Raw genomic sequence first — 15,822 nt, 5'->3', positions numbered from 1 at the left:
GTGGAAAGCACTGGGGGGCACAGAAAAAAGAAAAGGCACTAGGGTGGTAAAGAAAGAAAGAGATCACTTGTATTCTTTTTATTTTTACTGTTGGGAACTTTATCAACTATATTGTGTGCATTACATTGTGTAATTCTTTCAATAATGCTGGACAGAAACACTTTAACACCATTTTACAGATGAGAAAAAACGAGGTTCCAAGAAGTTATGTCATTCTCCAAGGTTAATCAGCTAATAAATACTTAGGTCAGGATTCAAACCCAGTCTGGGGGCTCCAGTGGCTGTCCATTTTACATACTGATTCCCAACAGTATATGAACTAGGAAGTGCAAGTTAAATTAGTTTAGGCAAAAATAGGAATGCATTAATTCCTATAAGCAAATCATGAGGAGTAGAAAGAATTAGTCCCATAAACAACTAGTTCCAATGGATATATACACTGTTGGTTTGCTGACACTCTTTCTTCCACTCTTCTACCCCTCCTTCCACCTTTCTTTCCTTTCCTCTCATCTCCATCTTTGTATTTCTCACTGCATGTTAGCTTCTTTCTCTCCACCACATTTTCCCATCTGTCTAAATCCATTACCATGGGCAGCATTGAAGTTGCATCATGCTAGGTAAATATAACTCTTTCCTGCCTTCTCCTCAGAGAAATTACTTAGGAAATGGCTATTATTGTAGTTGTTTGGTTGCATATCTACTTCTGAACAATAATGGGAATGGTTACAATGACCGATTCAGGCTGGGTCACGTACCTAAACTTGTGACCAGGGGTCTCTAGTTTTAGAATTGGAAACCCCTTTCACAACCACAGTGTTGGAGAGGGAAGCAGCTACCTCAAAAGAAGGGAATGAATGGTTGGTTCCAGGCAATATAATAAATGGCCACTCTCTGGTAGAGAAAGACTTTGGAGGTGCGTAGAAATCTTTTAACTCTATGCTGCTGCTTCCTGGGTATGACATTGAACTTGAGTCACTTTAGTGAGATATGAGGTAATACATTTAAAGTCCTGTCAATGCTCAATAACTAATTGCTAACTGAAATAATGATAAAGTACTAGTTAAATGCAAGGTTCTAGCGTTGTTGATATAGTTTTGGTCTTTAATTTAAAAATTTTCTTATCATGGTTTAGATGGGATACAATTTCAAAACTCTTTTTTTTTTCCCTACACTGTGGCCACTTTCCCCAAGCAGTATGTTCAAATAGATAGTAAGCTCCTGGAAAGCAAGGACAATATTTTCTGCGTCTTTTGTTTTCCCACAGCACAAAGGACAGGGCTTAGGACTGTGTTAACAGTACTTGCTTAAAAAGCACTTGCTAAGTTGAATCATTGAAAAGATTTGCAGGCTAGTCACATTGGGAGTACATACCCAAATTGAGCATTGCTTCTGCTGGTGTTCTATGTCCTGGGCACGTAAGTATGTCTGAGAATAGGTATTGAGAGTGTTAATATTCACTTTTACAGAAAATGAGCAAATGGGTGATTTTTATCAATTTCTTTAATCTAAACTGGCAGAGTCCTGTGAAATAGTTTTTGTGTTCAATAACATTGTTGCCTTAAAATTGAGGAATATTATGAATGTTAAGCTAAGCCCTGACAACCCATCTTGTGTTATGAGTTTTCATTATTTAACTCTGTTCTTCTCATGGTCCTTTTAATACATTTCCACATATTAATTATATTCATGCTGATGTCCTGAAATAACCTCAGCCAAGTTCATTATATACTTTGATGGAAAAGCACTTAAATCTAGATGACAATTTATGTTTTACAAATTGGATTTGGAATAACCGTTGAAGAACTTTCTCTAAATAGACTCTGATTTTGAAATTCCAATTAAATTTTATATTTTGTTCTACAAAAAATAAGCACCATCATTATTTCGGATAAAATTACTGGATATCTCACCCAATTATTCATGGCTTTGAAACATGGGTTACTGCCTCTTGTCATTTTGTCAGCGGGTTGAAAATCCTCTTCCAGGAATGCGACGAATTGTGGATGAATACTGAAGAGACAGGGGATCTGGGATACCAGGGTTGATCTACGCTGTGTGTGCAGGAAGTTCAACTGCTGTGGGTGCTGGAACATTAATTTGGATGCCAACATTTCTTTTGCATAAAAATGGGATGCATGAATCTCCTACTTTGCTTCAGTTGGCTTGAGTCCTTTGTCTTCTGCACACTTTCAATAAAAACTCTAAAGAGCTTCTCATCACTGTAGAATGTAGTACAACTGCATAAGGTTGCCCTCCAGGACATGCAGATTTCAACCTCTGCCTAACTCCAAAGTCCTCATCTTGTGTCATTCTCCCTTCACCCACCTTGTGCTCCAGACACATTTTCCTTCAGTTTCTCTAATAAATACAACATGCTTCCCACTGCTTAAGACAGTGGTTCATAAATCAATTCCCACTGCCTGGAATGCTCTCCTCTCCTTCACCTGGCTTACTCTCACTTGCTCTAAAGTTTCTGCCTAATAGGATTTCATTCTGACCTCCCAGACCACGTGAGGCATATTTTCATAGGACTATGTGTTTTAGGTTTGAATTTCTAAAACCCTAGTTAAGCTTTATAGTTGTTCCCTTAGTAATAAATAGGTTTGTCCCAAGGTTAGTAGGAACTGAGAATAAAGAGGAGGAACACTTGCATTATTTCAATCCTCTTTTTCCTTCTTTCCAACTCTAGTTCCCCAGAGAATAAAGTCAAAGAAACAGGAACTGAAAAAAAAGCAAATGCTTAAAGGATAGAGTTGGCTATGTGTGAGCCCACATATCCCGCAGCTTTCCTAGACTAGTGGGGATAAGAGGAGTAAGGCCTGCTTCAGAATGAAGCCATAGTAGGGAAACCATCCATGAAACTTCTTCACCTGGGCAATTATCAGTCTCTGCTGCCTGTTGGATCTTTCTACACGGCTCTGAGCACTGAGCTCCTTGCCTTTAGTATTGATGCTCTAGGCACAGCCTTGATCCCAACTTATACTTACTAATTTTAGCCAGTGCCCTTCTCTGTCCTTATTTTACACAGTTTACTTAAATGAAGATCATATCTGATGACTACAAATGTATTTCAGCTTTACATTTTCATATGCAATTTTATTTTTCTTTCTTTCTTTTTTTTTGAGATAGAGTCACGCTCTGTCGCCCAGTCTGGAGTGCAGTGGCCGGATCTCAGCTCACTGCAAGCTCCGCCTCCCGGGTTTACGTCATTCTCCTGCCTCAGCCTCCCAAGTAACTGGGACTACAGGCGCCTGCCACCTCGCCCGGCTAGTTTTTTTGTATTTTTTAAGTAGAGACGGGGTTTCACCGTGTTAGCCAGGATGGTCTCGATCTCCTGACCTCGTGATCCACCCGTCTCAGCCTCCCAAAGTGCTGGGATTACAGGCTTGAGCCACCGCACCTGGCCTCATATGCAATTTTCTATACTCACAAATAATATTTTCACACAATTCCTGAAACTTAACTGGCAATAATCCAAAGACTTATGGATAAGAAGGAAGGAGGCCTCTGATGATTTGAGGACTGATATGAATCTACAGTTTATAACCTATCACACATCTCATACTTTCTTTATTAGCAAACATTGAAATAATTAATTATATACTTTTCTAATTATTTGTTCATTGTTTCCTCCCCAGTAGTCTGTATACTTCATGAGGTTTGTTTATTGCTTTATCCCTACTGATTAAAATACAATAGATGCTCAATGAATATAGAACAAATGAATAAATGATATAATAAAATGGGAGAGGGAGGAAGAGGCTATGGAGAAAACAGAAAAAAATTTCTATGTTTTTACTGTATTTTCTTACTAACTCAGATCTGCAACAGTATGTGCTCACTAACTCTTCCTCTAGCTTCTCTTGCTGTTCTTCCCCAAGCATAAATTTTAATTTCTTTATCATGCTCCACATGATAAGTGCTCCACAACTGAAGAAAATAAGTCACTCATTTTTGTGGCTATGGAGATAACACTTTAAATATTGGTTTTCAAATTTGCTTAAATCTTATTGAAATGTATAGGGATTTAAGATATTTTAGAGTAAGTCCTAAGTATTTTTTGTTTTTGTTTTAAATATAATCTAAAAAGTTAGTTGTGAGTAGTCATTATTCACAGATACTGAAGGAGTTCAATATGCATTCCATATTGTATTTTCAAATTGCACTTTCCAATTGCATTTGAATAGAAATTCAAATACATTCAATGCATTTCAAATAACACAAGAGACCGGTAGATAGATTGCAGAAGCTTCTTTGCAATGCAGATTTAAAAAACATTGTCTTTAGACTAGGAAAAATTAGGTGTAGTGGTGTGTGTGACCATGAAAATTCATCCCTGGGATTGCAGCCTACATGTTTGGGCTTCCCTTGGAGGTGAGAATAAAAATTAAAGCATGGATTGAGCAACAGTAAATTCCAACAGTACTTCTGAGTAGCTGAAGGCAGACTAATGTTATCGCTGGGGTTAATTTTGTTTGTTTGTTTGTTTTTTGAGACGGAGTCTCGCTCTGTCACCCAGGCTGGAGTGCAGTGGCACCATCTCTGCTCACTGCAAGCGCCGCCTCCCGGGTTCACGCCATTCTCCTGCCTCAGCCTCCGGAGTAGCTGGGACTACAGGCGCTCGCCACCACGCCCGGCTAATTTTTTGTATTTTTAGTAGAGACGGGGTTTCACTGAGTTAGCTAGGATGGTCTCGATCTCCTGACCTTGTGATCCGCGCGCCTCAGCCTCCCAAAATCCTGGGATTACAGGCGTGAGCCACTGCGCCTGGCCCGCTGGGGTTCTTTTTTAAAAGTTTCTGACAACAATCTAATCTGAGACCTATAAAAATAGTTTGTCAGTTTAAAACATCAAATTGAGTTGCAAGAGGTATTCTAATACAGGTCTAAAACTAAGAGTAGGGATTTGGATGAACTGTGTGAGCGCTCATGTTCATTCCAGTTGATGGCTTGGTGTTAGAAAAAGGCACCCATTGTGTGTGGAGAAGGAAGGACCCAGGCAGCAGCATTGCAAAGGCCATGGGTCAACTTTCACTCCCACCTTGAATAGACACCTGTACACGACACAAATCATGGAAACATAAGTTAATGGCTCTGCTTCCAGTTTTAGCAAGATATGAAATACATTGAAAAAGTTTAATAAGAATGATTCCTGTTGGGCCTTGATAATTTTTAATACATTTATGCTCTTTTAATTAGCCTGACAGGCAATTTTACAAAATTGTTGAAGACATGGGCTCTGACCTAAGACAGAACTTCATTTAAATTCTGAGTTTGTCACCCACTAATTCAGTGACCTCTCTGGGCCCTCTAAGAGCCTCAGTAACTTCAACTACAATATTGAAATGCTAGTGTCTTTGTTAGTAATTTGTGGTGAGGATTAAATAAAATCAGGTATGTATCATGCCTTGCACACTCTTTGGTACATAGTAGATGCTTAATAAATGACAGTTGCTGCTGTATTGATTTTAATGATAGTTTTAATAGGGAGCATTTTAAAATAAAAGGATTCTTATACTGATATGAGTAAACCACACAGATCAAGTCATACCCCACACAGTTCAAATGATTGGTTACAATATATCAATATATCAAACTAATTTAATTGAAATATTTTCTTGAGTACTTAATTCTATAAAGAAATAATAATGACAAAATAGAGTGAACTAGGAAGGGATACAGCTGTACACAGAGAAATCCCACTTCACTTTTCACACTTCAGCAAATATTGCAACTGCTCTTATTTGAAAATATGTTTTATGATATCCTAATTTTTCCATGCAAAAAAGAAGTTTATTTCATACACACACACCCACACACCCACACCCACACACACCCACACACACACACACACACCCACACACACACACACACACACCCCCACACACACCCACACCCACACACACCCACACCCACACACACACCCACACACACCCACACCCACACACACCCACACACACACACACCCACACACACACCCACACCCACACACACACCCACACACACACCCACACACACACACACCCACACACACACACCCACACACACACCCACACACACACCCACACACACACACACACACACACACACACACACACACCCACACACACACACACCCACACACACACACACACACACACACACCCACACACACACACACACACACACACACACACACACACACACACAGCTTATGTGAAACTATCAGAGCACACAAAATACAGGGGAGATGGTGTGGGGCTAGTATTTTATATTTCAGCCCTAGCTTCACAGGCAGTTATTTTGCAAGTAGATTCCAAAAAATAATTACATTAATCAAAACTCTATTTAGTTTTCTATCTCAGTATTGATTTCCTACACTTGTCAAATTTATATTCTGCCTCTTTAATTGCCTACCTCCTACTGCCTCTCACTTTCCTGAGCTGAGTGTATATATTTGCATACCACGAATATGCTCACAGTTGTCCTTTGAAATAAGATGTCTCTGAAACCAAATGCAAAGAAACAGAAATTAAGTTTATTTTTCCCTACCTCTGTTCCTTATCAGACCTGTTCCTGAAATTCTTTGATTTATTCTACTTAAAAAAAAAAAAAAAAAAAAAATAATGCTGTATTAGCAGCAAATTGTTTCAAAATTAACTGTAAAAAAATAATATCAGGTAAAATTTTAAATGATGTTTCCCTGTGTTCACTTAAGGTTGTGACTGTGTGGTATAATTTGGGAAAATATATGATTAGTGAGGCTTACAGGGAAAGCACCCAATACGAGACAATCAGATACCCTATATCAAGGCTCAGCCATTTTTAAAACATGTTCATCTCTGTTTGGTAAATCCTGGTTAAGGTATAAATAATTTCAAAATCCCATACCACTCTTCCAAGTCACCACCAACAAAATAAAATAAAATAAAATATAAAATATAAAATATAAAGGATTTCAAATGAAATTTGCTGCAATTACAATTCCAGCCACTGTCAAATATCCTAGCTTATCATTACCAAAATAATATCATCAAAGGAAAGCCACCCGATTTGCAAACCACACACTGCCAATCTCAACTTGATTAAAGTCATACTTATAATTAATTATTTTTTCTAGTTACTGGGCATTTTAATCTCCCGGGTTGTCTGTAGGAAACCCATCAGGCACCCAGAACCCACAGCTCTGCCATCAGAACTCCGTCCTGGGAACAGAAGCCATCTATCTGCATCTGTAAACATGGCCTCATGCAGTGATGTGCAGGGAAATGAGTGTGCCCCTCGCAGTGGTTCTCAGTCCTTTCTTTATTTCAATATCATGGCATTTTATGACTTCCCTCATGAGACAACTCAACTGTTTTCACAATTTATCTAGATTTCTGGGAAAAATATGTGAAATGTTGCCTTCTTACCCCATTCCCTCTAACAACAGGTTGATTGAGGAATACATTTTACTTTCACATTTTCATTTCAGAGGAAAAATTTCTCCCCAGACATTTATTTCCCTGTGGTTTTCTAAGAGGGAGACACGAATGGGAAAACCATAAAATAAAATCAGATAAGGTGGGACACCAAGATAAACATGTAGCTTGATTTTGATGTCTGGATCTCTTTTTAAAAGTTAAGGAAAGAACAAGTTCTTGTTCTCTTTGCAGGTAAATCCATGGGAACTTTCTCAGTGCAGTGATAATACATAGTATAAAGTAGCTCTCCTTAATATGGTGAGGAAATTTTGCCTCTTCACCTTTCCAAAAGGAATGACTGTAATTGTTCTTTAATTCTCAAACAACTGTATCTTTTGGTAGCTCAACAATGGCAGCATCTGATATACGTTGGACTCAAGGACTGTTGGCAAGATCACTATAATTTCCAAGATTTCCAGAAATTTTCAATTAAGAATGTTTTAAAAATAAATAAATGCAGGATTTGATTTTCAAAGCTGGAAAACAAATGCCTGATTATATGGAATGGTCTCCTTTTGAGGGAGGAAACTGGGAATAGTTTGGAGCACAATTTGGCATAATGAAGAGAATGTAAGGTTTAGTCCTGCTGTCACTAGTTGTGTGACTTCAGGCAAATTACCCTTTCTGGGCCTCAGTTTCCTTATCTGAAAAATGGGGATGATAATAATACTGTACCTACCTCATAGGTTGCTTTGATGATTAAATGAGGCAATACATGTAAAGTACTTGGAAGAGCACTTGTCTCTAGTAGAGTTTGTTCTTATTATCAACACTACAGGAGTTAGTAGGAATACATGATTAATTCTGCCTTTAGACTTTTCAGAAGACTTAGCCTTAGAATTTTATTTTTAAGGGCACACCCATGCAGGAGCATAGACTTTTTTCTCTAACATCTTGATAACACCAGAAGGCATTTGCAGATTTCAAATTGCCAACTCATGACAATGTGCAAGTTCTAAGTTTCAACCCAGTGCTCTTTGCCTCAAGTTGTTCTCCTCCCACTTTAAAGAAATCATTACTTCCTGTGTTAAACAAATGCCTCAAAATCATCTCAGAGTTCCCCCAGGAGTGATCCTAGTTTTGAAGAGACTATTCTCAACCCACCTGTCAATTATGTCAGTGTAAAGGCATCCAGAACATCTGTCCTGAATTTCCCCGGACTGCACCTGGACTTCAAAATGATGGAAGGTGGTGATCTAACTGTGCAGAAAACATTGTGAAACAGGCCACATTCTCAAACTGGTTTGAGAAACTTTCAGAATAAAACATGTCTGGCGGGGTTTATTCGGTCTAGTCATTACTCTTTGTGTACACACAAGGATTTCAAACCATCAATGAGTGACTGCAAGTGATTTCTAGTCATATCCAACCAACAAGAAGTCTTCCCTTATGTGTCAAAAAGCAAGCAAACCTCAAATTGGTTAAGTTTTCTTTTCCTGGAGGAATTCAGTGGAATATGATACCCAAACGATTAGAATGAGAACATAGTGAAGGATGAAGCAATCTTATAGTTCCATAAATTCTAAACATAGAAAAAATAAACTGAAAATTCCAAATATTTAAAACCTTAAGTTTACACTGAAATTGAGAGAACTCAGAGCAGTCTGCTACATTCAGCATAAAAGGCAGCATTCGTAAGAGAGGGAATGGTACAAAGTCAGCCAGCCTGGAATGATAGACTGGATATGAATAAAATTTATTTCCTTGTAGGAATGTTCAAAGCAATGCTGTATACCTTTTCCTTTCCCATAAACTGATAACATTTGACATTATTTCTGTACATGTATAAATTCTCTCAAACATCACTTAAAATGTTTAAAAAGAAAAAATTAAAGTGTGGCTTTGGGGAGGTCAATATAGAAATGCATTCATTGTTTTGTGATGAAGAAAAGAAAGTTGGAGTAAGTGGTATATGAATGTAGTCCTTTGACAAGATATAAAATGGTTATTCTAAAAGTCCATTTACTGTTTTTCATTAACTTATTTAGGCCCCACTGTGTTGCAGAAGTTTTATATGCAAGAGAGATTTATTTTAGTCTTCAGGGGAAATGTCAGGAAACAGATGATTAAACGGATGGACATGAGGCAGCGCAGGAAATGACAAGATAGAAACATCCATCAGATGCTTTGGGACCTTAGAGAGGTCTAACTCAACTCAGGTGGGGAAGAAGAGGAGACAGGAAAATTCCCAGAGAAGGCAATGCTGAGTTCCTACCCATCTCAAAAGATGGATTAACGTTGACAGAGGGAGGTGCTGGGAAGACTCCTCAGGCATGAGAAAAGCTGGAGCAAAGTCCCAGAGCAGTGAATCTGTGACACGTTCAGGGAGGAATAAGTATTTCTCTTGAAAATGCCATGTGGGAATACAATATGGAAGGTAGGGAGTGGCAAGGGGTGGGATTGGGAATCTGGAATGGGGCCAGACCTTTGAATATGTTAAGAAATGTGGACTTTATCCTTCAGGACAATAGAGGATATGGAAGAACTGCAAGTAGAAAATAGGGAGAAAACAAAATCCCTCTGGCTACAATGAGGAAAAGAATTGGTGGGCAGGACACAGAGACAATAGCAGGAAGGCGCCCATGGAAGCTGTTGTAATAGCCCAGGTTAATTTTTTAATGTTTTATTTTGAAATAAGTATAGATTCATAAGAAATAGCAAAATAAAAGAATGAAACCCTATATACTCTTAAATGGTAACCACTTCCTTTAATGGTAACAACTTACAGAACTATAACAACTTATGGAACTAAAATGTATTATAAAAACTAGGAAACTCACACTGGCACAATGCTATTAACTAGACTACAGACTTCATTTAGATTTTACTAGCTTTTACATATCTATAGGTTTATGAAATTTTATCACATGTGGAGATTCATATAATGACCACCACAATAAAGTTACAACTCAAGTAAGGTTCGGTAAGGACATGAACAAAGAAAAGATGGAGAAAAAAGGAGAGATTCACTAACTACTTAGGACATAAACGCCAATAGTTAAAAGCATGGATTCTGCAGCCAGAGTTTCCAGACTGCATACCAGCTATACCACTGACTAGCTTTGTGGCTAGGGATGCTGTGTAACCTCTCTGTGCCTCAGCTATCTTGTCTGCGAAATTAAGATAATAGTAGTACTTCCTAAAGATGTAGTAAGCAATAAACTAGTTTATAACAAGCATAGAGCAGTAGCTAACATATGGTTAAGTGCTATAAATGTGTTAGTGATTACTGTTAACTAGAATCTAGATAGAGACTGACGGGATGTGGAAGTGAAGAAAACGTCAAATCTTGGGCTTATGCTACTTAGTAGATGGCACTGGCATTCACTGATGTAGAATGATAGGTTTAGTAGGGGAGGGAGGTTAATAAAATTTGATGTGCATTTTTCATCCAAGTGACAAAATACAAAAGAGGGTTAAGTATTCATAATGGAGATGAGCTTCAGAATAATGTTTGTGCCAAATTCGTATCCCCTACCAAGTCTAGTATGAAGCTCATCTAGAAAGAAATACGACTTATATGGCAGCAGTCTGTAAGAGGGGCTTTGGCTCTAGTCCCCATGGATTGCTCAGTATATAACATAAGCATGACCACAGACATCAGACTACGCAGAATACAGAGTGTGGCTTGGGAAATCCCTGACAGACATGACTCAGGGATATGTTCACTTTCATTGGACTTCAGGTTCAACATTACTGTTATGTTTTCAGGGGTCTTGATGCCATTCTTCTTTCCTCAGGTATCCCACCCTGAGAGGTAACTTTTCAAAAACTCTGTACAGCTATTGTTGTTATTAATTCACAGTTGAACATAGAGTAATCTGCATCCCTCTGATGGCTTCTCTTTTGTATGCAAGTTATGGAGACATGCAATTTTCCCTTTGCCATAAGCTATGGTAAGAAATGGCCAATCAAAATACAGCCCAGGAAGCAATGAGTTGTCTAGGGAGAGGGAACTTGTGCCAAGCTCTTCCAATCCTATTCTGTCTTTTGGGAATTTAAATCACAAAGAGCTAAGAGGAGGATGGATCAGCATCACCTTCAGGAAGGTGTCTAGAAAGAGTATGAGGAATCTAGCCCCTGCCTTGGCATTTAGCCCCCCCCCCTTTTTTTAACCTATGAACTACTTCAATATCCTTTTAAAATTATTTATTATTTATTATTTTTATTTTTTGAGACATGGTCTACTTCTGCTATCCAGGCTTGAGTGCAGTGGCAGAATCACAGCTCACTGCAGCTTTGACATTCTAGGCTCAAGTGATCCCTCTTACCACAGTCCCCCAAGTAGCTGGGACTACAGGCATACACTACCGCATCTGGCTAATTTTTTTTTTTAAATAATTTTTTGTAGAGACAGGGTCTCACTCTGTTGCCTCGACTGATCTCAAACTCCTGGGCTCAAGCACTCCTCCTGCCTTGGCCACCCAAAGTGCTGGTATTACATGTGCGAGTCACTGTGCCTGGCCCCGAATCCTTTTAATACTTCTCTTTTCTCCTTCATTTAGCATGCTTTCTGTTCTTTGCAACCAACAAAACTTAAATCTTAAGACTATACTTTTTTTTTTGTGGTGTAAAGTGGTCCAAAATTTGGAATATTTGAGACATACTGCATTATACATGCTGCTTATCTCCTGGATAACTTTGGTGTTTATTGGTGTAAGAACAAAGTTTAAGGGCCCAAGTCTTCTGTTTGTAATTTTAACCTTGAATTACTGTCTTAAGCAATTAAAAATGCAAACTGCACCTGAAGAATTAAGAAGAAAGGATGAAACAACTCTCCCAGCATTTTGCTGAGTGGTCAGAAGGATCATCTTAGCAATGGATTTTATCACATAATTAAAGAGGGATTCCCTGATTAATTAAATGAAGAGGCAAACTCATTTAAACTGGTGATGCTAAGAAGAGATTACTGCAATATTTTTCTTCAGCCAAAATAAAGTGAATGGGTATAGCTCTATATAACTTGAGTTTTTGTTATCTACAGTGTAGTCCATTTGATGACAAATTTTCAATACTTACAGATTTATTCAGGCCTATTAAAAGCCTCAAAGCAACCAGGAAGTGTTATAAATATTTGAACAGAGAGCTGGAGGTTTTGAATGCTGAATATATCATTAGAATCACAGCTAGTGCACCAGCTGTGTTAGTGCAACATGACTGCCCTTGGTCCTGTGCTCACTCTGGTGACACTTGCCTTTTAATAATTCAATCACGTTATATCCTTCACTAGTTGAGGGAAGCTCTATTTTTATTTTAAAGGGCTGTTTCTCATCCAGAAAAGTGATAAAAAGGCAAAACGTTCATGAGAATAGTAAATCAATTTGTTTCCTAATAATCAGAGTTACACAATCATCATTACTATTTCTTTGTAATCAGTCAGCTTCACATTGCAGATGGAATGTTTTAGTCATCTTTAGGGTAATAAACTCCTGATTCTAAGAGGCCTTCTTCTAAGGGTCTCAAAGTATCAGTCCTTTAAGTCACTGAGGACTTGACCCTTTCTACAGCCCATTCTCTTTTTCATGCTGAAATGTTTAGATTCACCTACTTCTGCATAGATGTCCTCTACTTTTTGCTCAGAATCAGGCTCAACTCAGCATTCTATTTCTAGATGTTGTTAGAAATCTAACCTAACCTCTTGAATCATAAGTGGCCACTGAAATTTGCTTGATATTTTCATTAACTCTGCTTTGGATTTCTGGTTCCCAACTGTTTGACCTGACCCTAAAAATAGTGTATTAGTTTCCTTGTTGTTATTTTTCTTTATGAGAAATTACCAAAAGTGGATGACTTCGCAGATATTTATTCTCTCACAGTTTTGGAGTCTAGATTTTCTGTGTTGACAAAGACATGTTCCCCATGAAGGCTCTAGGGGAGAAAACTTCCCTCCCTCTTCCTAGCTTCTGGCGGTTGCCAGCAACTCTTGGTGTTCCTTGGCTTGTAGACGCATCACTCGCATCTCTGCTTCTGTTGTCACGTGACATTCCTTCTCTGTTTCTGTTTCCTCATCACTAAATTAGGTCCTACCCTAAACTAACATGACCCCATCTTAACTTAATTACATGTACAAAGACCTTATTTCCAATTAAGAGTCATGTTCTAAGGTACATGGTGGACATTAAATTTAGGGTGACACTACCCAACCAAATATAGATACCATAATTTCCATTGACTTTGCTTTGGCTGAACTTTGATTTTCCCAACTTCAGCAATCAGAGGAAACCAAAAGCCTGACTCTCTGGGAACTTGCTCAGATCTAACCTCTTTTCCTCCTACTGTGAACTAAAATGAGATGCTGTTGACACCACCATGCTGGTATGTCATGTGGCCTGTGAGATCCTAAATGTTTGATGTGGGAGGATGGATCTGTTATGAAACTTGCAAACCCAGCCTAAGGCCAAAGATCAAGAGAAGCCAAGCCTCTTTCCTTTTATGAGTTTTTAAAGCATATTAAAAATGAAGAAATCCCAAGTAGGTTTAAAAAATTTAGCAGGACACACACCCTATTGTACCTATAGGAGATTCTGCTAGCAGCCTTGTAATTTCAGAGTTTGCCATTCATAAAACATCAGATTGAGACTCTAGGATGGATTTGTCAGATCAAGTCATAAGGGCAAGAGACAGAGTCTAGACATATTTCCCAAAGCTAGCGTTATTGAGCACAATGTACCTTGCCATCCACCACTAGGGCTGGGTGCTTGATGTTCATTATCTTTCAACCTTACATGACCTGTGAGATTGGCGTTGTGATCTCTATGTTACTGGTTATAAAACTGAGACTTAGAAAGGTATAGTGAAGGGGCACTGGGCGACTCTGTGCCTCGCTGAGGAAAAATAACTAAACATGGGCAAAGGAGATCCTAAGAAGCCGAGAGGCAAAATGTCATCATATGCATTTTTTGTGCAAACTTGTCAGGAGGAGCATAAGAAGAAGCACCCAGATGCTTCAGTCAACTTCTCAGAGTTTTCTAAGAAGTGCTCAGAGAGGTGGAAGACCATGTCTGCTAAAGAGAAAGGAAAATTTGAAGATATGGCAAAGGCCGACAAGGCCCGTTATGAAAGAGAAATGAAAACCTATATCCCTCCCAAAGGGGAGACAAAAAAGAAGTTCAAGGATCCCAATGCACCCAAGAGGCCTCCTTCGGCCTTCTTCCTGTTCTGCTCTGAGTATCGCCCAAAAATCAAAGGAGAACATCCTGGCCTGTCCATTGGTGATGTTGCGAAGAAACTGGGAGAGATGTGGAATAACACTGCTGCAGATGACAAGCAGCCTTATGAAAAGAAGGCTGCGAAGCTGAAGGAAAAATACGAAAAGGATATTGCTGCATATCGAGCTAAAGGAAAGCCTGATGCAGCAAAAAAGGGAGTTGTCAAGGCTGAAAAAAGCAAGAAAAAGAAGGAAGAGGAGGAAGATGAGGAAGATGAAGAGGATGAGGAGGAGGAGGAAGATGAAGAAGATGAAGATGAAGAAGAAGATGATGATGATGAATAAGTTGGTTCTAGCGCAGTTTTTTTTTCTTGTCTATAAAGCATTTAACCCCCCTGTACACAACTCACTCCTTTTAAAGAAAAAAATTGAAATGTAAGGCTGTGTAAGATTTGTTTTTAAACTGTACAGTGTCTTTTTTTGTATAGTTAACACACTACCGAATGTGTCTTTAGATAGCCCTGTCCTGGTGGTATTTTCAATAGCCACTAACCTTGCCTGGTACAGTATGGGGGTTGTAAATTGGCATGGAAATTTAAAGCAGGTTCTTGTTGGTGCACAGCACAAATTAGTTATATATGGGGATGGTAGTTTTTTCATCTTCAGTTGTCTCTGATGCAGCTTATACGAAATAATTGTTGTTCTGTTAACTGAATACCACTCTGTAATTGCAAAAAAAAAAAAAAAGTTGCAGCTGTTTTGTTGACATTCTGAATGCTTCTAAGTAAATACAATTTTTTTATTAAAAAAAAAAAAGAAAGGTATAGTGAAAAACTTTTCAAAATTATTTTGGAACAGAGTGGAGAGAAAGATATTAATGGTTGTCAATTTGGCTCAGACCATGTGAATACTATTAGTTCCTTTTTTTGGTTCTCCCTAACTTTGTGTTACAGTTACTATCCAGTCTTGTGAAATGGGTAATAATTGGTTATCACATGGCTGGGAGAAAAGCAAATAAATGACAAGTTAGTTTTGTGTCTGAGAATGGAAACGGGCTCCAATTGTTAGCAGTCTGGGGTTGGTCTCAGTCTGTGTCTCTGTGAATACAGACTGTGCTTTTCAACTCTTAACCCAAAGTAATCCTGTGCACCAAAGCCCTGTCTCCTCTGCCAGTAAAGGTGTGAAGACTCCCCTGGTGTATTTCCTGCTGTGGATATTACTGTCTGATCTCTCA

At 38.5% G+C, this 15,822-nt stretch overlaps 1 protein-coding gene across 1 annotated transcript; it reads left to right on the top strand.

The window, feature by feature from the left end:
- Positions 1-14,242: 14,242 nt before the first annotated feature.
- On the top strand, positions 14,243-15,393 carry LOC104654245 (high mobility group protein B1). The gene has a single exon (XM_010353345.2). It carries the CDS (start codon positions 14,286-14,288, stop codon positions 14,931-14,933), a length of 648 nt encoding a protein of 215 aa, XP_010351647.2. The 5' UTR covers positions 14,243-14,285; the 3' UTR covers positions 14,934-15,393.
- Positions 15,394-15,822: the final 429 nt, after the last annotated feature.

This window comes from Rhinopithecus roxellana, chromosome 1 (genome assembly GCF_007565055.1).
Source record: "Rhinopithecus roxellana isolate Shanxi Qingling chromosome 1, ASM756505v1, whole genome shotgun sequence".
NCBI lineage: Eukaryota > Metazoa > Chordata > Mammalia > Primates > Cercopithecidae > Rhinopithecus > Rhinopithecus roxellana.
The sequence above is the reverse complement of the archived record's forward strand: the minus strand, read 5'-3'. Positions and strand labels throughout refer to the sequence as shown.